Source organism: Diospyros lotus, chromosome 8 (genome assembly GCF_014633365.1).
Source record: "Diospyros lotus cultivar Yz01 chromosome 8, ASM1463336v1, whole genome shotgun sequence".
NCBI lineage: Eukaryota > Viridiplantae > Streptophyta > Magnoliopsida > Ericales > Ebenaceae > Diospyros > Diospyros lotus.
In genome coordinates this window covers 33,551,236-33,576,081 of record NC_068345.1, presented here as the reverse complement: position 1 = coordinate 33,576,081, position 24,846 = coordinate 33,551,236, and the positions used below count along the sequence as shown (strand labels likewise).

Here is a 24,846-nt window from a genome sequence, read left to right as displayed (position 1 = left end):
CGAGGATAAAATTGAAACAAAAGTGAAAATTCGATAACCAAATCGAATCAAAGGTCAAAACTAGATAAAATTAAAAATTAACTCTAAGTTTAAGATATATTAGTCTATTCAACCTTTTAAAAATGTTTCAATGTTGTTTCGCTATTAAAAAAATTATTAAAACAATTTTCCAATTTAGAAACATATTTTATGTCCCGTCATCTAACTAAAACCTTTAGCCCTAAATTTGTTCTTCCTCTTTCATTTTGCAAAAACTTGAATGCTCTATCACTACCATTATCGTCCTTCCGTCTTCTTGACATTTTATCATTCCATCAACCACATCCGTCCTTCCATTTTATAGATCTTCCATCATTCCATAATTCCATCAACCATCGTCGTCCTTCTGTCTTCTCGATCTTTTGTCGTTCTGTCTGCCACCATTGTCCTTCCATTTTCTTGATCTTCCTTCTTTTCGTCTGCCACCATCATTCTTTCGTCCATCTTTTAGTCTGTATATATATATATTCTCGATCCTAAGTATGTATTATATATGTATATATAATCTGTAAATGTATATGTAGAAAAAGAGAATGATGATGAATTGAAGAAAATTTTATAAATTCTAATAATGGATAATAGAAGTTATGTTTAAATTTTGCTTGAATGGATGATGGAACTTATATTTATATTTGATTAAATAACTATTTTTTATTATTTTTTATATTAAAAATTATATTTACAAAAAGACTTCTAAATTTTTTTATTTACATGTTTTCCTTCAATTTTATTTTTTACTTTTTTTAAAAATATCAATTTTCCATTTCTGTTTCATATCATATCTATTTCTGTACAACTTAGGATGAAGCAAGGTTCAACCCTAAAGGTATTAGATGCCTAGTTGTTCAGAAGCTTACAAATAAGAAAGAATTATGATTTGTATATAAATATATATATATATATATTAGTAGAATAATAAAATAATGACACATAATTTTATATAACAATTCTAGTGTCTGAATAATTGGGCTTGTGTTTTTAAAAGCTTTCAAGTTGCTAGACGCAGGCCCATGGAGACAGTCAAGGCCCAAAATATATCGGACATGTTTGGTAGAAATGATAGCAATGGGCCAAATGAAGCAGGCGGCCCAAACTCGCATGCATTTTGACCGGTGATGTGATGAAATCCACTACGAGTTGAGGGCCTTGTAAAGAAGGGTAGATGTCTCTCTTACTAAATGAGTGTACATATAAATCAATTTGTATGGTTTTATATAGTGTGCGTAATTTGTCGTGAAAAGCAATGGCTACTAAAGTCTAAGCCAAGTGCAGAAGTAGGGGTCCGTGCATGCATCATTTTTCAGAGTAGAAGTGGGGCAGCAGCAGCAGCAGGAACTATGTCTATTACATACACATACTAAGGGAAAATGATATCTGTATAGGTAACGACAAGGGGCAGCTGCTAACATATTGCTGCACTGCAAGCAACTGAAGTGGTGTGTGTGTCAAATGGCAGAGCACAGCTAATACGGTCCTTGCACCCCAAACATCATCCAATGTTAGGATTAGGGCACAATTACTACAAAATGATGATTCGAGAGAGAGGCCCTCCTTCCCTAGTCTTGTCTTAGTGGCGTCGGCAAGCATTCAACCAAGAATAAAGAAGCGAAGCAGAGCCGTTAAGAGACAAAAGAAAGCTATAGCCGGGCAGCCGAAGGGTGTCGTCAACATAAATGGATCTCTGTTTTTTATTTTGATACATTATGAAAAAAAATATTAAAAAATAAATTAATAAATGAATCAACACAACTTAACTAAGAGGATGCAGCAACAGAAGATCGTAGGAGATCCAATCCGCGACAAATGACCAATACGGCTCACAAACCCATAAAGAAGAATCATTTTGATACAAGAATCGTTGAAATTTTATTTTTTTTTTTAAAAAAATATGTTCCTAAATTTTAATTTTTTTTTTTATTAACGTACCATCATGAGCGCTCCCGTTGTCTGACCTTACGATATTAGTAGAAGATGTAAATCAGATGACTTAGCGGGCAGTTCGATCCCTAACTCCACTGCAAATGTGAAGGCGATAAACGATTTTTAACTTTCAAGATCGCTTTAACTGTTGGGTTTCTGCCCTTGGTTAGATTTCAAACACTAAACTTGAGAGCTCAAAAAGTATCACCCCAGAGTATACTTTCTTTACCAGCGAAGTTATGTTCCTAAACTTTTGATACATTATTCATTGATTTTTTGTTTTTTTTATAATTAGTTATGAATTTTCTTGTGAAACATGATCAATTTTCTAGTAAACTTGGTTTCATGCACTTTTGATTTTTGTGATAAAAGATATACATAATTTGGTAATAATTACACAATACGTAGTCACTCGACTTGACTTTGAGTTAAATTTGGGAAGTTCAAACCTTATTAAAATTAAATGAGTTTTAGATCTCTTTAATGCATCAAGTGAGTTTTCTAACAATGTATGTATGACTTACGAAAAAAATGGAGATTTGATCAATCAAATATTCAAAATAAAGAAGTGCGTCGCAGGAATGAAACTATGAACAATTAATTTTATATAAATTTTTAAAGAGCCAAATGATATTCTTTGAAGTTGATATTTTCACACAAGACCAGGATCCTAGTTGTTGCAAAATTTTGATGATGATTTGGGTATTTTAAATATTTAACTTTGATATGATGTTAAGTAATAATAATCATATTAAAAAAAAAATTTATGAACCTCTTAAGGTTAAAGGTGGGATAAAAATGACTCAAAAAAATATAAAAAAATAATATTACTAAAGGTCGATGTAAGCATGTTTAGATACATTGAAACTCTTATATCACCCTTAATCTAGTGATCATTGAGTTAACTTATTGAACCCAAAGAGAATATGTATAGGGATTTGCTAGAGGAGTTAGGGGGGGGGGGGGAATGAATTAACTTAACAACAACGAAAGTTGAATTAATTATTTTATTTAGTAACATACCAAAAGAGTAGGGTGTTACAATTCTCTTTATTCATCTATTCTGTTAGCACTACACATCTCTGCGGTTCAGGAAGCTCTTGGTCGGTCCAATGACTAGGTCAGTAGTTATGGCCTCTCAATCTCTCGCTCGATCATAAACAAAGCAACCATGCACCTTCATTATTTCAATGGTACATTCCCTTCCCCATTTTGATTTTGGAATCCCAAGGCTATTTTTATATATGGACTGTGGCTTCTACATATTCCCATTGGGCATTGCATCACCAGCTACTCTTTTAGCTGTTTCATTTTGGATCTTCAAGGATAGGGTCTTGTTTTAGATGCTCTAGTTTGATGTTTTTGGATTTGGGCCTCCTTTAGCTTCGTTGCTTGCTTCTGGTTTGTTTTTTAGTCCTTGGGAGGGAGAGGCTTGCTTGGCAGTCCCAGGATACCTTTGCCTGTAGAGCCTTTGGCTAGCTAGCTACTTGGTTTTTCAATGTTTTCTCTTAGGCCCCCCAGGAAAATAAAATTATGGACTTCTTTAAAACTCATAATTAAACGAACGCCACCATTTCAAATCTAAATTATATTTTTTCTTTCATTTTATTGGTTCACCAAAAAAAAAAAATAGCCCGATTAATTAAACTAAAATGGTTCACCCATTATTCGTATAAATTTTTTTTTATCAAATAGTGATATTTAAGCTAAAATTATATGACGAAACAGTAAAATATCCACTATACCTTTCTAATCAGATTCTTTTTTTTTTTTTTTCTACACATAAAAGTTACGCCCAAAGCCTACAAACATGAACAAGAGAAGAACACCACTCGCCAACCAAAAACAGAAAGCAAGCCCAAGTGCAATATGCATATCAAACAAAAGTTAAACTTGTTTTGAAGGAACAAATTAAGTGGTTGGATGACGATAAGTTAAGAGTCATATCAAGTCGTGGGTTCGATTTCTTGCTTTACGCAGTGAGGCAAAACTTTCACATGTGATTTATCTCTTCTATCAAAATTGAGAGTACAAGCGATAGGAGACCACGCAACGATGACAATCCCAAACAAAAGTTAAACTCTATATCTAAAGTAACATAGCTAAATAAATTAGATGAATGTTGGTGAGATTGCAAAAGGGGAGAAGCCATCTTAGTGTGTTAATTAGCTTGAATGACTCAAAAAAGAGTCACAACCAGAACCAGCACGTAAGACAGGTGTCAAACCATCTAAAATCAAAATCACCAATTAAGAGCAGCACAGAGAAATATAGAGAAGCCAAAACCAAGCATACATGGCATTTAGTAGAAAAGGAAAACCAATACGTGGTAGAACCACAAAGGGTATGGTTGGCTGCGGGGAACCAACTGTAACCAGCTTCTTCTTCGTTGCCTTCCAGAATCCCAGGCCAGGTCCTATGGATGGTGTATTGTTACCAAAATGAGATTGCCCTCCATTGTTAGCAATCATTTGGAGATTGACTTTCATGCGTGTGATATACACTATCATGTTCATGGCTCACTTTTGTTAGATATATATAATATTCTTTGAACAATATTATCTTAAGGGTAATAATATACAAACAATATGCATCACATCACTAAAATTTGGTACAAAAGTAAAGAATCACTTTTATGCTGTTATTGTCGTTCAAAAGTTATATCATAATAATACTCTTATGTTGTTAAATTTATATTACATAATATAATAAAGAGAAATTAAGTGAATTTAATTTTTAAAAATATGAAGATACCCACAAAACTTTTAGTTAGGTTTTAGACTTTTTAGTGATTGCATCGTTAGTTCCTTTTTGCTTTTTAAATTAATTCGGAATTAAAAGGAGAACAGGTGACTGACACACATGACAAATACTTTTAAGTATTTTAGATCTTATTAATAGATTATTTTTATTTTTCATAATTTAAATCCTATGTATGGATATGTGGAAGGAGAGAGATTTAATTAATTAAAACCATCACCATTAAAAACTTGCCTTAGTTGGTGAGTCTAAGATATGTAAGTCAAGTACTAATAATTAAATAACACTAATAATAACAATTATAAGTCAGACTTTGCATTCAATATGGCAGCAATCATTCATAATATGTACTGCAGCAGCCTTGACCTGTCCCGTAAGAATCCGAGGGAGGGAGTCTTTGTCTGCCCTTCCTTCCAGAGAATTCAACAATATTGTTCAATTAATTAAAATGGGTGGTCCATTTAGAATTATTAAAAACATTTATAATTTTTATTTATTTCTACAACATTATTTTTATGTGGTGCATGCACTTTCTAAGTATAGGGTATAAAAATAAGAAATACCTTTTACCTTTCAAAAATTACATTAAATATTCCCATGATTCAGAATTTTGTACCATTTTTTGATAATGGTTAATTAGTGAAATTAAATAGAAAAAAAAAAAAGGCCAAATACAAGAATGATCATCACTTGGTTAGACCCTGCAGGGAAAAGGCTAAAATCAAAGAGGGTTTGATTCAACAGCATGCATTGATGAATTCATTATTAGAGCAAGTCTTTCTGATGAGATTGATTTTATTTTTTTATTTTTTTGTCCCTTTTTTTGCAGTTTTTAGAAAGTTTAAGGGTTGCCTATGTAAAACTAATTAAGAGGTGTCCAACGTAATTAACATAATTAATCCCCAAATCAGAGTTTTGAAACTCTTAATTTCTAAAACCCTTAAAATCCTAATTTTGGAATTCAAACCCTTTTACGCTAGCTTTTCAAAAGTCCTTGGTTGTAATAATACCAATATCTAAAGCCCTAAATTAAAATCCTAATAGTGATTATGTCACCGTAATTGGACGCTTGATATATAACCCAATACAATTAATTTACCATAAAATGACAAGGGAGGAGAGGATGGGCGGGGGGTGGGAAGGGAGGGGACTGTGATCCGTGATATATAATTAATTAGGGGGTCTGAGGCCTAACCTATAGAGGCTACGGTACAGCCATGCATCTCTTCCAAAGGCCAAAAGAAAAGAAAAGGCCTACCCCACCTCTCTATACATGCTCACACGTGCACTCCTACATCCCATCAACCCATTTAATGCCCCTCACCTAATAAATAATTTTCCAGGAAATTAAATTTTTAATTAAATGCAGACATTACAACAGCTAATTTGACCAAATCAAGGATGAATTTTATTAACAAAAAAATTGCTTCTTTTTTTTTGTTTTTTTTTTTTTTTTTTTTTTGGGGGGGGGGGGGTGGTGGTCTTGGCAAAGAGTAAGAGGACATAAGTGTAGGACAGGGAGGGATTGTGTTAGAATCCTACTGATCAGTTCCTTATTATTATTTCTGAGATATATATAATGATCTAAATGCGTTGCGTTCATTATATAGGCATTTGATTTGATGAATAATAAGCTTTTTAATCATGCATATATAAAGTATATATTAATATATGTATGTATGTATGTATGTATATTCTCACACGCGCACACATATAAAAGGCAGCTAAGGGTGGAATGATCAGTTGTGAAAGGGTTTTGGCGTCCCATTTTCACGACCCTTTTCCAGTAAGCTTTGCAGGCCCTTCCCCCTACCCTTCATTTATTATCCCACTGCTGGTCTCTCTTCTCTCTCTCCCCCCCTCTCTCTTTCCATATCTTTGCTGCTCCGTCGGTTTCAGTGTCTCTCTCTCTCTCTCTCTCTCTCTCTCTCTGCAGTTTGATGATGGAGATGGTGGAAACGGAAGATCCAATACTGTGTGAGCTAAAGAAAGACAGAAACGAGCAGGGTTTGCCGCCGGGGTTCAGGTTCCACCCCACCGACGAAGAGCTCATCACCTTCTACCTCGCTTCCAAGGTCTTCAATGGCAGCTTCTGCGGCGTCCACATTGCTGAGGTCGACCTCAATCGATACGAACCTTGGGAGCTTCCCGGTACGTGCTTGTTCTGCCTTCTTCGTTTTCTCTCTCATTCTCAGCCATATATATACATTTTTGTGACAAAAATTGAAAAGACTGGTTTTTGACTGCATTAATAATAATTGCAGATGTGGCGAAGATGGGGGAGAGAGAGTGGTACCTGTTCAGCATGAGAGACAGGAAGTACCCGACCGGGCTGAGAACCAACCGGGCCACCGGAGCCGGCTACTGGAAGGCAACCGGAAAAGACAGAGAAGTCTACAGCCGGGCCACCGGCGGCCTGCTGGGCATGAAGAAAACCCTAGTTTTCTACCGAGGAAGAGCGCCTCGAGGGGAGAAGACGAAGTGGGTTATGCACGAGTACCGCCTCGACGGCGACTTTTCTTGTCGCAATAGCTGCAAGGTAAACAAAGGCATCATCGCCATCCATCATGGAAATTCATCAAATCCTCTTGGTTTTGTCGTTTCTACGGGTTGACTTGTCTCTTCGATTCGATCATTGATTGATATAACAAAAAATAAGATGGAAGCGACAAATGCTGGATTAGGACTATTTTCAACTCAACACTATTTGTTTTCACCAGATAAGACAGCCAGAATAGTAAATTGAAGGACGGTATTTGAATCATTATCTGTCATCATATAATTTTTAAGGGGTCATTATATATTTATTTATTTATTTATAAAGCTTAAATAGGGTTGCTAATCCATCCATCCATCCATCCATCCATCCATCATTTACGGTGCGAATATCGCCACCGCCACTCGTTGAAAATGGGCCACTCATTGAAAATGGGGTTTGAGTCTTGAGTGATCATGAACTACGTTACCATTTAATTCTTTGTTTTTTTGTTTTATCAGGAAGAATGGGTGATTTGCAGAATATTTCTGAGGACAGGAGAGAAGAAAACACCATTCTTGCAAGCTGGGAAGAGCTGCCTGCAGTTACAAGTCTCCTTATCTCCCTGCACAAGCATGGCTGTGGATTCCTTGCCCCCAATATTGCTTGAAACTGCAAAACCCCATAGCTCAATAATAATGCAGCAGCAGCAGGAGACTCTCCAGAACCCTTTTCCGGCGCATCACCATCACGAAGACGAGGACGGTGACGTCAAAGCCTTGCCAAACTCCATTTTCTCCCAAGCCTTCCCAATAATAAATGCTATCCATCCCTCGTTTTCACAGCCTTCCCCATTCATTATCGCACCACCAAACCCTAACCCTAACCCTAACTCTAACAACCCGTCACCGGCAAATAACGCTCCTAGACAGTGCAAGACTACACAGGCCTTTTCTTCCCCATTCCATCTCCTCCATCCTAACAATAATAATCTGTCTTGGGCGGCGGATCGGAATTGGATTCACAGCCACGACCCATTTGCGAATCTTTTGTTGGTGGGGATGGACAGTGGGGCAGTTGGGTTGTCATCATCAGCAACTCCGGATGGTGCTAATTGCATGGGTTTGCTAATGCCCGAGATGGGGTTGGATCCTCCTGGCATGAGATCGTCATCATCAGGGAGTGATGATTCGTCTTCTTCGTGGGCTTTGGATCTTAAAGATCTGGCAGGCATTTAATAATGTCGCTTTTATTAATGGAGAGAGGAGAGGTGTTCGTAGCATTTTATGTTGTTTTTAACGTTATGTCTGTAAATAGAATGGAGTTGGGAGTGGTGTGTTATAGAGGCGACGACGATGATAAGGTAGCAGGGCAGCAGGGGGCTAAGCTATTCTCCAGCCATGCACGTAATCTGGTATTATTGGAGACCTCTCTGCACCAGCTAGCTAGCTAGCTACCTAGCTTTGCTTAAGATTATTATTATTATATTTATATCTGATGTTAACTTAGAGAGAGAGAGATAGAGATAGAGGGCACTGCTGTTTGAGGTGACAAGAGTTGATGGGATTGCTACTGTTCATATTTTCAGCGTCATCTTCTACTCTCTGTATTCTATTCTATTCTATTCTATTCACTGTCGAGTTGTTGGTTAATTCGTCGACTCATCAAATGCTTCACATTTCTCAACAAACAAACTTGTAGCCTGTAGAGAGAAAATAAGCTGTTGTGAGAAAAAAGCCAGCCCGCCCGCCCGCCCCAGCGAGATTGTTATGGTTGCCCTGCCCCCACTTATCCCTAATAAGGCCCTTTGGTGGTACAAATATATCCTTAATTTTCATCTTCTTTTTAATAATATATATTTTGGACAGCAGCGTTTCCCCTAAACTATGAAATATATGTTACAAATCATTGTTTATTTATATTATTATATAGGCAAAATCATAAATAAATCATACTAAAACACGCCTGTTTATTAATTATTTGAGACCTTCCACTAATCACCGTCCGTCCTTGTCAACCATTCCAATTTTTCCCCCCCTCCACCATCACCCGGTCCCTATCGCTATCGGAATCCCTATTTAATTTAATTCTCTATTTTTATTCGCACCGTTAATCAATCTATTATTAACATATTGTGTATTAATTAATGTAACAATGCTTATTAAAAGATTGCTATAATTTATTATTAACATATTAAAAGAATTTATTAATATTATCCTATCTTTAACTAATGTTTTACTCTTACATACTACTACTACGAAGATACGAATTAAAATACTGAAGGCAAATAGCAGCATAACAACAATATTACAAAAGTATTATTATTATTATTATTATTATTATTATTATTATTATTATTATTATTATTATTATTATTACTCTATTTTGAAATTCAATTTTCATTATTTATATTAATAACACAAGTACAATTAATATTAATTGGAATAAAGCGAATAAAAATAACCATTCTGAAAAAAAATAGTAAAAAATTCATTTCTAGCATTTAATATAAATTTTAAAAACCAGAAAACGTAAAATTATTTTTTAATTGAAAATTTCTCGCTTTGAACATAATTGTAAGTAATGCTGTTCGTAAAAAAATCCATAACACGTTACGTTTCGTAATGGCAAAAAAAATTGTACACTTGAGACCAATAGATAAAATAGAGAATTTATGGCAAAAGAATGGAGATAAGAATAGGGGGGGAAAAAAAAGATTAAACACGGCATAAGATATCACCTTACAAAAAATATGACTTATAAATTATTACAAGTCTAAAATTTGAATCATGCTAGATGTACATCACTTTTGTATATCTTGGACTATATAAGGAGATATTATGACCAAAATACCCCTCACCTCACATGCACCTCACACGCACCTCACACGCCTCATGAGAGACTTTTTTGTCATTGATACACTTTTATGTAACCCAAAATATACACAAAAGTGTACCAATAATATTTTTCCTAAAATTTATATAGCTAATTAACCAACTCCACCACCTCACTTAAGTAGAACTTGTTGATCAATATATATAGACCAAAAAAGTTAAGATATGAAAAATATTTTAAATTTTTCTCATTTTTAATGTATTTGTTAAATTTATCCAACGACTCTTAAAAAAAAAAATTACCTAACTTCTTACCTGTTATTTCACAAAAATGCTTCTCTCCTCTCTAAAACATATTTTAAACTTTACAAATAAAAAAAAATTATGCATTTTCTTCGATACATTCTAAAAACTTTAACAAATAATTTAATAAAAAATTTAAAATACTTCTCAATTTTATTTTAACTATTCTATATCTTAATTCAAAAAATATTATAACCTCATTTTATCTATTTTTAACCAATGCTACCTTAGTTAATTAAGATTTGGGATTATTGGTTATTGTGTAAGCTATTTTTATTAAGCTCCTCTCTCGTTGTTGTCTTCCTTTCGGTGTGTGCAAGAATATGATAATTAATATCTTCTAGCTGTTTTCCTTGACAAATAAAAAAGGAGGGCTAGGGGAGCCGTATCAGAAGGAATTAAGACATTTCGTGTAGGGCGAAGCATCATAAGACTGACTATCCATCTATCATCATCAATTTCATGGCGGAGGCACAATCGAGGGCTCATCCATATATATAAATGCCCAATCTATGTTTCCTACTTGTCCCCTCCCGAGCCAGCCCCATAAATAGAAACCACGAGACTTGCAGTACTTACTTTGTTTGGTGAAATGGTAAATGGGAGGACTCCACCTTAGAATAATCAGCCTAGGAGCCCAAATAAACTTTGGCATCATGCAGTTGAAAAAGGTTATACTGACTTGGAGCTTCCAACTAGAGCAATAAAGTTAAGCAACAAGAACCAACAAGCAGCCAAGGTTCCGTGTTTGAGCCTTTGTCGGGAGAGAAAGCTTAGCAGTTAAGAATTATTCTAAAAATTAAAAAAATATCAAACTATCTTCACGTCAGCAAAGAGAAGCTAATGATAGAAACTAACTGCTGGGTATTTTGATTTATATCTCTTGTTAGAATCATAGAGCTGAGCAACAAAGGGCACTCGTGACAGTGCGTTAAAAAAAAAACAGCCACCTCCAAATTCATAAGTAATGCCGAATTTGGCAGCCCCAGCCAATTGCACCCCTTTTCATCTCATCTTCTGAGCCACACACGCACTGGGGCTCGACTCTATGATTTCAACCCTCCACATCTTCTTCCCTATTATTAGCAATTATTATTTGGGCTTGATCCCCTACCCTTCAGAATTAGATGCAGCTAAATTACACATGAAAAATTCCAGTCAAATGCCAGCTATTACTATATCTATTACTATTAATGAGGTTGGGGATACTATCCAAAAGAGCTAGTGATGACACTGTAGCAACTAACTTGAGTAAATTATTGGCTCTGCAGTGTACTACAATGGTTCTCCTAACAAAGAAAAATTGGTCAACAACAATAAAACCCAACGGCCCAAGCTACAAGTTCGTGGCTTTGGCTTCCTTCTCCCCCTATGACCACTCACTTGGGACCTCTCTTGGAAAAGTTGCCTAAAATTGGAGACTACTGAAAGTTAATACAAGTTGACCAAAAAGAGGATGAAAGAATAAGTGGATGATTTCATCCGGTATGACAGCAAAACTACTTTTAAAATCCATTTATCTTAAAGGACCAAGATCAAGGACGGCTTTGATCCACAACCATTGCGGCTTTTTTTGTGCGGTAAATGGACTAAAAACTGAGAAATATCACTATACGAGAACGCTATTCTGTGAAGACATGGGCAAACACATAAAACTCAAAGTACCACATAAAAGAAGGGACACCAAGGTTTTTTTTTTTTTTTGGGGGGGGGGGGGGGGGGGGGGGGTTGTGGGAGAGAAAAAAGAAAAGTAAATTCCACATGGAAAGTCCATGCACTCAAAAATGGGATAAGACGCAACTTGCATTTATCAAACCCATATCCACATCATTTGTTTACACTAGAGAGCTTCTCACGATTCCTCAAGGAACAGATAGTATTCCATATGCTTACATATGAAATATAGGAACAAAGAAGAGCCATCAGGATTATTACTACATACCAGAACCATCCAACAGATCCCTGCACAGCTTCAACAATACGACCTCGTAGCAGTCCAAGAGTCCCTGCACCAACGGGCATTGTCCTAGATAAGTTGCAACATTTAGAGTAATTCCTTTATGAACTCTATCCAGAACGAAACAAGATGATAATCATCATCTTCCATGTCCAGAGCAAGCAAAAGGCAGCCTTCCGTTGTAAGTACAAGACCAAAATATGATTCCACATTTACCTGGAGCAAGCTCTGGAAAATGAGCCCAAGGACAAGTAAATAAGATAGTCCAATTTCCAACCCTCTTTTCCTGCTCATTTGTGGCCCTCATATTTTCAATGTTCTTTTGACCATTTTCCCCTATTTTTTTCCCTTAGCATTACTAGCTCGACCAGATGGGCGTGTCAAATTCCTATAGAAGTTAATAGGTAAAATATACGTAGAAGGCAAGAAGAGCAAGCATAGTGGAGAGGATTTTTCATGAGATGAGAAATGACAACAGTTAACCTATAGCAGGTTTATGTGGAACATTTCTCTTCTTCCCTAGTTCTTTTCACAAAGGGACTAAGGGTATAAAACTAAGTGAGAGGTAAGAGATTTCCATGAAACAATAACTCAAAACTATTAACCAACACAATATCACCCTCTCTCTCTCTTTCTTATTTTACATGCTTATTTTTTCTTTGATATTTTTTTTATTGAGAGGAGAAGAGAAAAGAAAGTGGGGGAGGGGGGTTGTGATAAAAACAATGTAAAGAAATCCAAGCATCCATTGAATTTGTACTGGCCCACTCATAAGCAGTTGAAAAACGTCAATGATGTCGCTGAAAGCAGATTTGGATTTGAGTTGCAGTTTTGGTTTTAAGTAAACCCAGGGGTCTTTTGGGAGGCTTCCACATGGGCAGTGCAAATTATTCTCCTTTTCTCAGTCTTCCTTGTTTTTTTTATTTGGCTTCCATTTCTCTCTACGAAAATAATACCCTGGTCTTTTGTGGGAGTCTTTTGTGGGACTTTAGCTGAGCAGTTAGTTCAAGAGCAAATTTATTTCTCTTTCGTATGGTTGGTTTAGGGTTAGCTGGGCTCTTCTATTCCCCATTTTATATTCATATCCATTAAATAAAACAAAGGTAAGGGCAGTGGAATGAAATATTTGCCAACATCCTCATGCCCAAATTAAATAATTGAATCCTCTAATCTCTGCTATATTTGAAGATGAAAAATCAAAAGCTTGCTTAAAGAAAAAATTTCTTAGCCTCTCACACATAACAGGAGAGAAATCTCCTTCCCCCTTCCCCCAAACAATTCGCTTAATTTAAAGTCTCTCTATAATGAGAAGATCTCCTACAACATATTATACAATATATACTATATTACAATGTTCAGAATGTGCAATACTCCAAACAAATTTTTTTAAATAAAAAAAAAAAAAAAAGATAACAAGAATGAAAAGGAGAAACTGCCATAAGTGCAAAGCATGTACAAATGTAAAAAAGACATACAAAGAGAACCTATTGATCTATAGACATGCATGCCATAGCTGTCAAGGGCCCAAGGCACACTAAGGCACAAAGGGTGCTTGGAGTCAATGCACACTCCTTGTAGAAGTGAGGCATACATCCACCCAAAAGATTTATAAAATGCTGATATACATTTATTTTTAATTCATAAATATGAAAAGTGAATGCAAATTTACAAAATCATAAATGACAAGTAACCACACAAAAATAGCAATCAATATTTACTTCAAGAAAAGACAAGAATGCCACAAACACGCATTGTTCAACACGAATTTAAAAATTCAAAAAATCAAGAGCAAGTCAAATGAAATGCAAACACAACAAACCACAAGTAGTTTTAAATTATAGTCTAAATTCTAAAATATTTGTTAAGAATTACATATTAACCTTATAATCTGTTCATAATGGCAATAATATCTAATTAAAATATAAATTTAAACACACATCTATGTTGTATATTCTCTCTCTCCCTTTTCATCACAGACCACCCACCCACCTGCCACTAGAGAATGGGATAGAATGAGAGATTATTGGAAAGAGCAAGAGATAATGAGAGAGATACAAAAGAAGCGCACAAAGACCAAGACACAATGACAGATCTAGCAAGAGTGCAAGAGAGTTCGGTCTAATCTTGTACACTCTAAACCAAAAGAATCAACTAGAGAGTGAGGCTACCACCAACAAAATTGTAAGGCAAATCCCAGTCACAGAAAAATATGGCCATGGACACATGAAGCTCACCTAACAGGGTCTCCTAGAGGCTAGAGCAAGACAACTCTGACAGACCACCGGTCACGGTCTCTTGGCCTGTCTTCTTTAGTTCTTTTAGATCTACATGGGTATACCTTTGTCTTGAGTAAGAAAGGAAATGAAGACAATCGAAAGATAGATTAAAAAAAAATGGGTGCGCGCGCGTGTGTGTGTGGAGAGAGAGAGAGAGAAGAAAAAAAGAACTTATGGAGAAAAAAAAAAGGAAAAAAACTAACCTAAAAGATTAATTGAGATCACCACTCGACTAGATGAAGGGTGCTGCTGATGGACGAGATGAAGACCGTCTCAATATCTGTCACTGAATACTTTGTTCGTCTCTTGTTGGTCTGTCTCTTGCAATAAAAAAAGGAATATAAAATATGTATTAAGCCATGAGTATGCGCCTTGCCTAGGCAAGGGCCTCAAGACGGTGCCCTGTCTCCCTTCTGTTGAGACACATTGAGTTTTGCCAGTGTGCCTCATTCTGAAAACTGTGATGCAAATCATCTATAGAGAAAATAGAAGTTTCACACAGCTGTTGTCCCCTCCCCACCCCACCCACCCCCCCAAAAAAATCCCAAAAGAGAGGGAGAGGTAGAGGATGGTTCTCTTTGAAAACAGGTAAAGAATGCTCCAACCCCAAAAACATCTATCTGCACATCCACATCAACTTTTGAAACATATCCAATATCTCATTGTTATTATTTTAAGGAGGTTTCCCACACCAATGCATATATACCCATACCCACACTCTACCCTGACACTCAAGTCCACACCCACAGTGCCAGTTCTGTTTGGATTCATATTTTGAAATGAGTGGTTCCATCATGGCACCCTCTTCTAATTATTGCTAACTTTACTCATTAAAATGACAAAAAACAAAGTGAAGTAGATTTATAAAATTCACTCTAATTCAATAAGGGTAAATTACAAGAACTACCCCTCAGATTTGCCCTCACATGTTATTAGTCAGTTTAAATAATTACACAATTGACAGTAGACATGGTTGCAGATAAAAATGATTGGTGAGAAAAATTTATGTAGTCAACCCCACCTAGTGGAGTTAATGTTTGTTGTGGAGTTGTTTTTGTGGGGTTTGCTTGTAACACCTTGCTCTTTTGGGCATGTTATGAACCAAAAATTAGGGGATTTCTTTTTTTTTTTAAATAATCAATTCAATTTCCCTCTTGACTCATCCAGTAAATCACTTAACCCACCTCTTTCATTTAGTTGGTTAAGTCTACAAAAATAGTTACTAGAGAGCCTTGCCATATATCCATTGTGAAAATATTATCGTTTATTCTCAAATCATACTTAAGGGTGGTAGTCAAAGTTTTAACACATCTAAACGTGTTTAGATGCTACCTTAGTGACATTATTAATTTATAAGCCTTTTTGTGTATCTTTAGCCCATCCTTAGCTTAAGGAACTCCATGAGCCCTCTTCAATGTGGGTTACAATCCGAAACTCTATCAAAATTAATTTCTTAAAATATCTAAACCTTCATATTAATTTATGAAAACTTTCAGGGGCAAGAAAACCTTGATAGGTCTCCAAGTTATAGACTATGAACCATGGAATATAGGCCTATATATGATGTTTTTTATGATTTTGCATGTAAACTGAACTCAAATATAGTTTATCTTGAGTTAGTCTTTTTTTTTTTTTTTTTTAGAAGTTCTATCTTATGCAAGTCAGTATTGCGTTTGCGACTTTTGAATGTTGGAAGTATTGACATTTTGTAAAAAAATGAGTTGTTAGAAGGTGGTTTTTAGAACATTGAGGTGCAAAATTAGCCTTATTGTATCATGTCTTGGAATGAGATCGGTTCACTAATCGCACCCTTACTCTTTCTGTTTTGCCCTAAACAGGGGCTCTAATTTGTAGTTATTTCCCAAACTATTTTTTCCTAAAACTATAACATGTTGCTGAACTTTTGGAACAAGAATAAATGGAAATTTTTTTTTTTTCTACAATTGGTTATGAATTTTCTCATAAAACCAGTCCAAACAATCTAAAACAGAACACTGCTATGCATAAGTCTGTTTTGATGGATTGCTGGGAGCAGTAGACAACATTTTAAATTAGAAGAAAATTCCTGGTGATGGACAAGGAGTCTAGTGTCTAGCAAACTTGGTTTAGCGTCCATTAAATTTTTGTGGAAAAAGAAATATAATGGATCTAGTAACAACTGCACAGTGCAGTCGAAGACTAGCTGATTTTGAGTCAATTTGTGGCACAACAATCAAAAGGAGAGCTGGTCTGATCAAGCAATTGCATTGCACAGTCGTTACTAGATCATGCATATCATTTTCCACAAAAATTGAATGGACATGAAACCAAGTTTGCTTGGAAAGTAGACTTCGTCATCAGTCACCCCAAATTTTCTTGTAATTTAAAACATTGTCTACTAGTCCCCGCAATCTATCAAAACGGACTGATACGTAGCAGTGTTCTGCTTTAGATCATTCAGACAGTACCCCACCATTTTATGCAACCAACCCTCAAATTAACCATGCCAACAATGCATCTACTCATCACATTGAACTACAATACCAACCACGTTACCCAGCAAACCCTTTTCCCCAATATGCAACCCCAGGAAGCACCACACCAACCAATTTATGCCCATGCCCACCATATTACTAGAACACCCCACACTCCAACAAGTGAAGTACACCCAACTCAATACAGTTATAAACCAAAACAATAGCAACCCACCCTTAAGAAAGATACTCACAAATTGCACCTCTACATTTTTTGTAAAATTTTAACATGCTCATATCCCAACTAGTCCTCTCTCGCTAATCTTCTCATTATTCCCTCTCCGGTGGCTATATGGTGTTGTGACGGAGGAGACTATTCATAGATTTGGGTTTATGGTTGTGGTAGCAGTGGGGATAGAGCTGAGGTGAGGCCAATGATTACTACTAGAGCCATGTTGTTGGGTGACGCAGAACATCCAGCCCAAGAGAGTCCGAAAGAAGCCAGATGAGCCTTTCAGTTTTCTACTGCAATTAGGATTTCAGTGACATCTGTTTTCTACTTCAATTAGGTTCCTTATGTTTCCTATTTCAATCAGGATTTGCCTATTTTTTCTGATTCAGTTTCAGTTCCCCCCCCCCCCCCCCCCCCCGATTCAGCTAGGATTTCCTTTTCCTGGTTGATTAAGGTTTAGGATTAGCCTATAAATATTCTTGTTCTAAGTATTAAAGAGCAGCTTTTGAATAATATCAGATTTACTCTCTTAAATTCGATTTAGTCTTCAGTTTCAACATGAAATTGGTTCAAATCACTTCCTATGTTACGTCAATTGGTATCAGAGCGGACAAGCTTGCCCAGTCCAATGGCCAGTGACAACAACGTTGGCAGCAGCGATTCCCTTGGAGGTGATCGAGGAATTGAGGCCTCAAATCCTAAGGCGGCATTGAAGGCCATGGAGAACACAATGGATCTCCAATTCTAGCGCCTAGAGCGGCATTTTGAAGAGATGGCAGATCGCCCAGACACCTTAACCCTAAGTGCCAACAAAGACCAAGAAACGAGGCGCTACCTGCAAGAGATGAAGTTGCTCATGCGCGTGGTGGTCATTTCGGTAGACCTAGTCCTGCAAATCAACGAAGGCTACCTGCCCATGAAGATGATACAGAAGATGAATACCTGGAGGAACCTATGAGAAATTGTCGAAGGAATAATCAATACAATCGAGATCATCGGAGAAACGCTTATGGGGATAGAGATGAGTTCAAGTTGAAGGTAGACATTCCACACCTCAGTGGTAACCTAAATATTGAAGAATTCCTAAACTGGATTGCTAAAATTGATAGGTTCTTTGAATATATAGAAATGCTTGAAGATAGGAGAGTGAAGCTGGTGGCGTGTTGATTAAAAGGGGGTGCTTTCGTCTGGTGGAATAGAGAGCAAAACCAAAGGGAAAGAGAGGGTAGACCTCCAATTCAAACCTGATTCCGAATGAAGCAACCATTAGAAAGAGATTTTCTTCCTCCAGATTATGATCAAATTTTGTTTCAGCAACATCAAAGATGTCAACAGGGACAGCAGACTATTCATGAATATACCGCTGAATTTATGAGGCTGTCGAAGCAAAATGACAAGAGAAAGTGAGGGACAGCAGGTGGCTATGTACCTGGAAGGTCTGAAAGCAGCCATCAAAAACAGTATTGGGGCACAGGTGCTGCAAACTCTAGCTGAGGCCAAGAATATGGCGTTGAAGGCGGAGTTGATGCTGCAGGAAAAGGGGTGGACTGATTATTCACATAAGATATATGTTGATCGGTACAAAGCAATAGCTAGTAAATACTAGCACAGTCCCAAGGAAATTAAGTCCGTGTTGATCGTTATAGGGAGGATAAGGCCGCAAGTAAGCAGAAGGTCACAGAAGCGAAGGAGGCACAAAAGAGGTTTAACCCCTACGCAAGACCTACATCAAGAAAGTGTTTTAGGAGCAACCAACTAGGACATCAATCAAATGAATGTCCTCAAAGGAAGGCAATCCACGGGGTTGAACATGGTGAAGAGGAAGATGATGCCAAGATATGCAGCCCCAATGGAAAGGATATTGAGTACAAAGATGACTATGATGATACTGCTTTGAGCTATGTGGTCCGACGAACAATGCTAGGCTTCTAGCACCTAAAACGAAAGATCCTAGCCAGCGTCATCAATTGTTCTGAACCAAGTGTACAATAAAGAATTGAGTGTTTGATGTTATCATTGACAGTGGCAGCGAGGAGAACATTATAGGGAGACAAACGGTGGAGAGCTTGCGACTGCCAGTTGAGAAACATCTCACTCCTTATACTATTGAGTGGATTAAAGCCACAGAGAAGGTCCATGTGATAGAACGCCATAAGGTACCCTTTTCCATGGGCAAATATTGTGATGAGGTTTATTGTGATATTGTGAATATGGATGCTTGTCATATGTTGCTAGGTAGACCTTGGCAGTATGATGCAGATGCTCAGCATTCTGGGAGGAATAATGTGTATAGGTTTGAGAAGGGAGAAGTAAAATACACTTTGCTACCATTTCGTCCTAAAACTTCTAAAGTGGAGGGGTGAACCTTCCTTACCATCGCCCATTTCGAGCAAGAGATGGTGGAAGCAATTAAAGAGTCCAAGGTGGAGCATATAGCAATTGTGAAATAGGTTTTTTTGAATGGAATAGGGGCAGTCTTGTCCCAGGAGAAGAGGCCCATGGCATACTTCAGTGAGAAGTTGAGTGAAGCAAGGCGAAAGTGGAGCACCTATGACAAGGAATTCTATTCTATCGTCCAAGCTTTGAAAACATGGGAGCATTATCTAGTTGGGCGAGAATTTGTTCTGTACTCGAATCATGAAGCTTTGAAGTACTTGAACAGCCATAAGAGAATCAATCGTGATATGCAAGCCAGGTGCTCTTAGCTTTTGTAGAAATTTCCTTTTAAACTGAAGCACAAGTTAGGAGTGCAGAACAAAGTGGCAAATTCTTTAAGAAAACAAGCAAATTTATTGATGACAATGATCACAGAAGTTGTGGGTTTTGAACAACTGAAAGAGTTGTATGGGATAGATGAGGATATCCAAGTTCTTTGGGGAAAGTGTAATAGCAAAGAACTTGCGGATGATTTTCACATCCATGAGGGGTACTTGATGAAAGGAAGTCAACTTCGTATACCTCGTTCATCTCAAAAGGAAAAGTTGATTCAAGACTTATAGAGAAAAGGTCTAACTAGTCATCTTGGTCGTGATAAAACCATTGTTGCTATTAGTGATTGTTTTTATTGGCCACAATTACGAAGGAATGTAACCAGATTTATGCAAAGGTGCTACATATGCCAAATTGCTAAGGGACAGTTGCAGAATACAGGGCCATACATGCCTTTACCCATTCTTGAAAATATTTGGGAGGATCTATCGATGGATTTTGTATTGGGTTTACCATGAACTCAACGATGTAAGGATTCTATTTTTGTTGTTGTTGATAGGTTCTCAAAGATGGCTCATTTCATTCCTTGCAAGAAGACTGCTGATGCGAATGGTATTGCTAAATTATTCTTCAAAGAAATAGTCTGTTTACATGGGAGTACCAAAGACCATCACTTCAGATAAAGACACCAAGTTCCTTAGCCATTTCTAGAGAACTTTGTGGAAGACGTTCGATTCTTCATTGAATTTCAGTAGTACAGCCCACCCTCAAACTGATGGGCAAACAAAAGCGGTGAACAGAACTTTGGGAAACCTCATTCAAAGGATTTGCGGTGATAGACCCAAACAATGGGATTTAGCATTGGCGTAGGTAGAATTTGCTTACAACAGTGCTGTTCACAGTGCCACGGGATGAACGCCATTTTCAGTCATGTATCAGAAAACACCCCAGCACACTTTGGATCTAATCAAGCTGCCAAAGAGTCCAGAAGTCAACGTAGCTACTCAAAATATGGCAGAACAGTGGCAGACCGTGCAAGAAGATGTGAAGCAGAAGCTGCGACAAGCTAACCCCAAGTATAAACAAGTTGCTGATCGACATCATAAAGAGAAGTTGTTTTCAGTCAGAAATGATGTGTTGCTGTTTCTGCCTGAGAGATTTCCAGTAGGCCCTTACAGCAAGTTACAGCCCAAGAAATATGGTCCTTGCAAGATTTTGAAGAAGATCAATAACAATGCTTATGTCGTAGATTTGCCAGACTCGATGGGCATATCCAAGGCGTTCAATGTTGCAGATCTTTATACCTATCATTCCTCAGACGAACCCTTGTACTCTAATCTTCATGACAACTTGAGGTCAAGTCTTCCTCAAGTGGAGGGGACTGACGTGGAACAACCAGCCCAAAACAGTCCTAAAGAAGCCAGATGAGCCTTTCAATTTTCTACTGCAATTAGGATTTCCTACTACAATTAGGATTTCAGTGATTTCAGTTTTCTATTTCAATTCGGTGTCTTACATTTCCTATTTCAATCAGGATTTGACTATTTTTTCTGATTCAGTTTCAGTTTTTGTTTTTCTTTTCCTGATTCAGCAAAGATTTCCTTTTCCTGGTTGATTAAGGCTTAGGATTAGCCTATAAATATTCTTGTTCTAAGTATTAGAGAGCAGCTTTTGAATAATATCAGATTTCTTCTCTTAAATTCAATTTTGTCTTCAGTTTCAACATGAAACTGGTTCAAATCGCTTCCTACGCTGCATCATTGGGGAATAGTGGAAAAGTGATGTAGTAAATGGTAGTAATCATGTAAGGATAAGTCACCGTAACAGGGGATTGCCCTGTGGTTTCTTGTGGTGATTCATGACTGCTGGTGGAAACTACAAGATGGCAATAGCTAGATTGGGGACTGCTAGAGATGGTGATTATGGGTGGGAACTACTCCATAAGTGAGGGCCTCTATTGGCGGACATCCAAGTGGGAGCTACTTAGTGGTGGAGGACCTGGAGGCTGGTGGTAAGTTCTAGGCCAACCATAGCACTTGGGGTTTCTGGTGGTGAAAGAAATGCTTTGATTCTTGCCAGTGAAAGTGCTGAAAATATTGATGGCTGGAACCGAAACTAGTGGGTCAAGGTTTAGTTGTAGTCCTGTAGAGGATCAAGCAACAGGGAGCTGGGAAAACAATTATGAAGTGAATATTTACTTAGTTTTTATCATTTGTAAATTAACTTAATTTAATAGATTAGTAATTCAAAAAAATCAACTAGTTCAAATAGTCGGCTTCTATTAATCTATTAATAATGTTTTAACCATAAGGGGCAATTTTCTTATTAAAATTTAGAAATATGGAATATCAATATAATTTCTCAAAGCCAAGAGATAGCACAAACTCCAAGTTTGGTTAATTTAGCCTATGAATAATCATGTGATAATTTTAAAACCCAACTATATTTTTAACAGAGCTTCAAAATAAATCCGTACATTAAGGCCTAAAATATAATAGGCCCAAACAAACTGCTTACAAAGTGACAGCACAATGGACCTGGGCATTATAGTTCAAGCCACAAAAATATCTCATTGACCATAGTGAAATTCCCCATAGTGTTGACATCATTGAGAGAAACATTGTCTTTAAAAGAGGAAGTTAAGTACAAGTCAATGTCTATATCTGAGAGAATGAAAATTAAAAAAATAAAAAAGAATTACAAAAGAACAATAAACTAAGACATCCAGATATGCTGAAACAAATAATGGTTACAATCATATCTAGGAAAAGGAAAGCCTGCAGTTTTCTCTCCTACTCTCCCCTTGCCTGTCTATCTCTCCTTCATTGTTCATCTTTCATGCTCCCAGATTTTTAAGCTCTGAAATTGTTTGAAAATGCCCCAATCTCCCACAAAGCTGTATTGTTGTTGGATTATAACCTAATTGGGGGCACGGGGCACTAACATTGTTTGAGGAATTTTCATGGTCTAAACTAATTGGGGCATCTATAAAATATGAGCATGTCGGTTGGGCAAACTACTTTCAGAAACAGCAGCATGTATTTTGTGCAGAGGAAGCCATTGGCTTTGCTTTATCAACAACCGAATTTCTGATCCACCCCACAACACAATACTAACAACAGGAAGCAAGGCATGAAATTCATCACCACAAGAAGACAACACTTACAAGACATTAGCCTAGCAATTAACATTTGAGTCACCTCCTAAGCCACCGAACACTAATGAACCCCGGCAGTTAAAAACAAGGCAACAAACTCAAAAGCAACTAAAATGTTCTGAAATAATTTATGGGACGCAAACGGATAAGGGTTCGAATTCCCGGCCAAATGTGAGACTGTTACACAAACACAATTGTTTTACAGAACCACGTATGGACCGCTCGGTTCATGAATCGCGAGCCTTGTTATTCTAGATCGACGTACTGATTTATCATAACTGCCGCAGGGTCGAGAAAGAAAACCCTAGATCCAGATCACCAATCCGGGCGAGAAATCGCATCAGTCAAACAAACAGATTATCACAACAACAAAAAATAAATAAGATTAGTATTCAATCGAAAGCGAAGGGAAAGAGGAAGCGAACCGTTGGATAAAGGGGGAAGGAGAGATGACGCATCTACTTAGTGGAGGAGTGAGGATCGGGCTTCTTAGAAGAAGAGTAATCGGGAGGAGAGTAGATCAGAGCGGCGATCATGGCTCCCGGAAGCACGGCGTACTTGGCCAGCACTGCCAGCTTCGACACCAGCGACTCTCCTCTCATGAACGCCATGGGAACACGACCACTTGCTGCAGAAAGGTCCAAGGGAAACAATCAAACAAACAAACAACAAAAGGTAAACACCGCCACTCTTTCTTCTTTCTCCCTTCTCCTTTCTTGCCTGCCTTTATTAATTAACTAGTGGATCACTCATGCCTCGCATGGATATCGTAAAAATAAAAAAAATGTTAAAATGAAAATTATATAATTTAGTAGTTATGATAAATAAAAATTAAAATAAAGAATTAAAAAATAAATAAAATAATTATGTTATAATCATGAAAATATAACAAAAAGATTATAAATTTTAAAAGATTTTTTTATATGCATTTAAGGGTAGATGAACAATTAAAAACACATAACTCTATTCCGAAACTATGTAAAAAATAAACCTAAATTAAGATGTAATAAATAAGCAATACGTAAAAAATACAAAAATTACACAATAACAGGAAAAAAAAATAAACGATAACCAACCTCTTTATTCTAAAATATGCATTCAAGGGTAGACGTTTTTTTTTTTTGAATTTTTACGTGTATTTGTCTCATATGTGCATACCGCACGAACCCTCAAGACTTAATTTTTCTTAGTTACATTCACATCACTCACTTGACATAATAGTGGTGCTATGTTACATTAGAAAACCAAACTGGGTAAAAAAATACGATTAAAATTTACTGAATAAAAGTAAAGAAGAAGAGAAAATTTGAGAAGAATAATCAAGAAAGGAAAATAGAGGAAATGGAAGGGTTGAACGGGAATGGAGAGGAAGAAAAGAGAGAGATATTTACTTTCTTTTATTAATTTCTCTTCCTTTAAATTTTCCTATTTCTCTCAATTTATCAAATCACATGCCATCATTAAAGGTGTGTTTGATTTCATTACCTAAAATTTAATTCTATGTAATATTGTCTAGAAAATAAAAACCACCTCACACCTTTAGAAAATGAATTCAATGGAAAGAACCTTTAAATGTTTGTACCATGCATATTTTTTCATAGAAAAATTAAGGGTGTGTTTGATTGCATTACCTAAAATTTATTTCTATGTAATATTGCCTAGAAAACAAAAACCATCTCACCCCCTTAGAAAATGAATTCTATGAAAATAAACTTTAAATGGTTGTACCA

The 24,846-nt window shown here is 36.7% G+C and overlaps 1 protein-coding gene and 1 long non-coding RNA gene across 3 annotated transcripts; one reads left to right on the top strand and one right to left on the bottom strand.

Moving 5' to 3' along the window:
• Positions 1–6,415: 6,415 nt before the first annotated feature.
• LOC127807501 (protein CUP-SHAPED COTYLEDON 3) lies at positions 6,416–8,682 on the top strand. 2 transcript variants are annotated; one of them, XM_052345390.1, is made up of 4 exons: positions 6,416–6,505; positions 6,656–6,870; positions 6,984–7,258; positions 7,717–8,682. In XM_052345390.1, the coding sequence occupies exons 2-4, from the start codon at positions 6,660–6,662 to the stop codon at positions 8,431–8,433; spliced, it is 1,203 nt and encodes a 400-aa protein (XP_052201350.1). In that variant the 5' UTR covers positions 6,416–6,505; positions 6,656–6,659; the 3' UTR covers positions 8,434–8,682. The 2 variants fall into 2 exon arrangements, with proteins under 2 accessions (XP_052201350.1, XP_052201349.1); XM_052345389.1 differs by having other exon boundaries at positions 6,479–6,870.
• A 3,435-nt stretch (positions 8,683–12,117) lies between these two features.
• LOC127807502 (uncharacterized) lies at positions 12,118–23,840 on the bottom strand. The gene is made up of 2 exons (XR_008024699.1): positions 23,542–23,840; positions 12,118–12,338 (listed from the first exon to the last, which is right to left on the bottom strand). It is a non-coding gene; the product is annotated as an uncharacterized LOC127807502 (long non-coding RNA).
• Positions 23,841–24,846: the final 1,006 nt, after the last annotated feature.

What these genes read in the sequence shown, in the direction of transcription:
- LOC127807501 (XM_052345390.1), top strand. Translation starts at nt 6,660, where the DNA reads ATGATGGAGATGGTGGAAACGGAAGATCCAATACTGTGTGAGCTAAAG. An exon ending in CGAACCTTGGGAGCTTCCCG is followed by an intron (nt 6,871 to 6,983) that starts GTACGTGCTTGT and finishes TAATAATTGCAG; the next exon opens with ATGTGGCGAAGATGGGGGAG. An exon ending in CTTGTCGCAATAGCTGCAAG is followed by an intron (nt 7,259 to 7,716) that starts GTAAACAAAGGC and finishes TTGTTTTATCAG; the next exon opens with GAAGAATGGGTGATTTGCAG.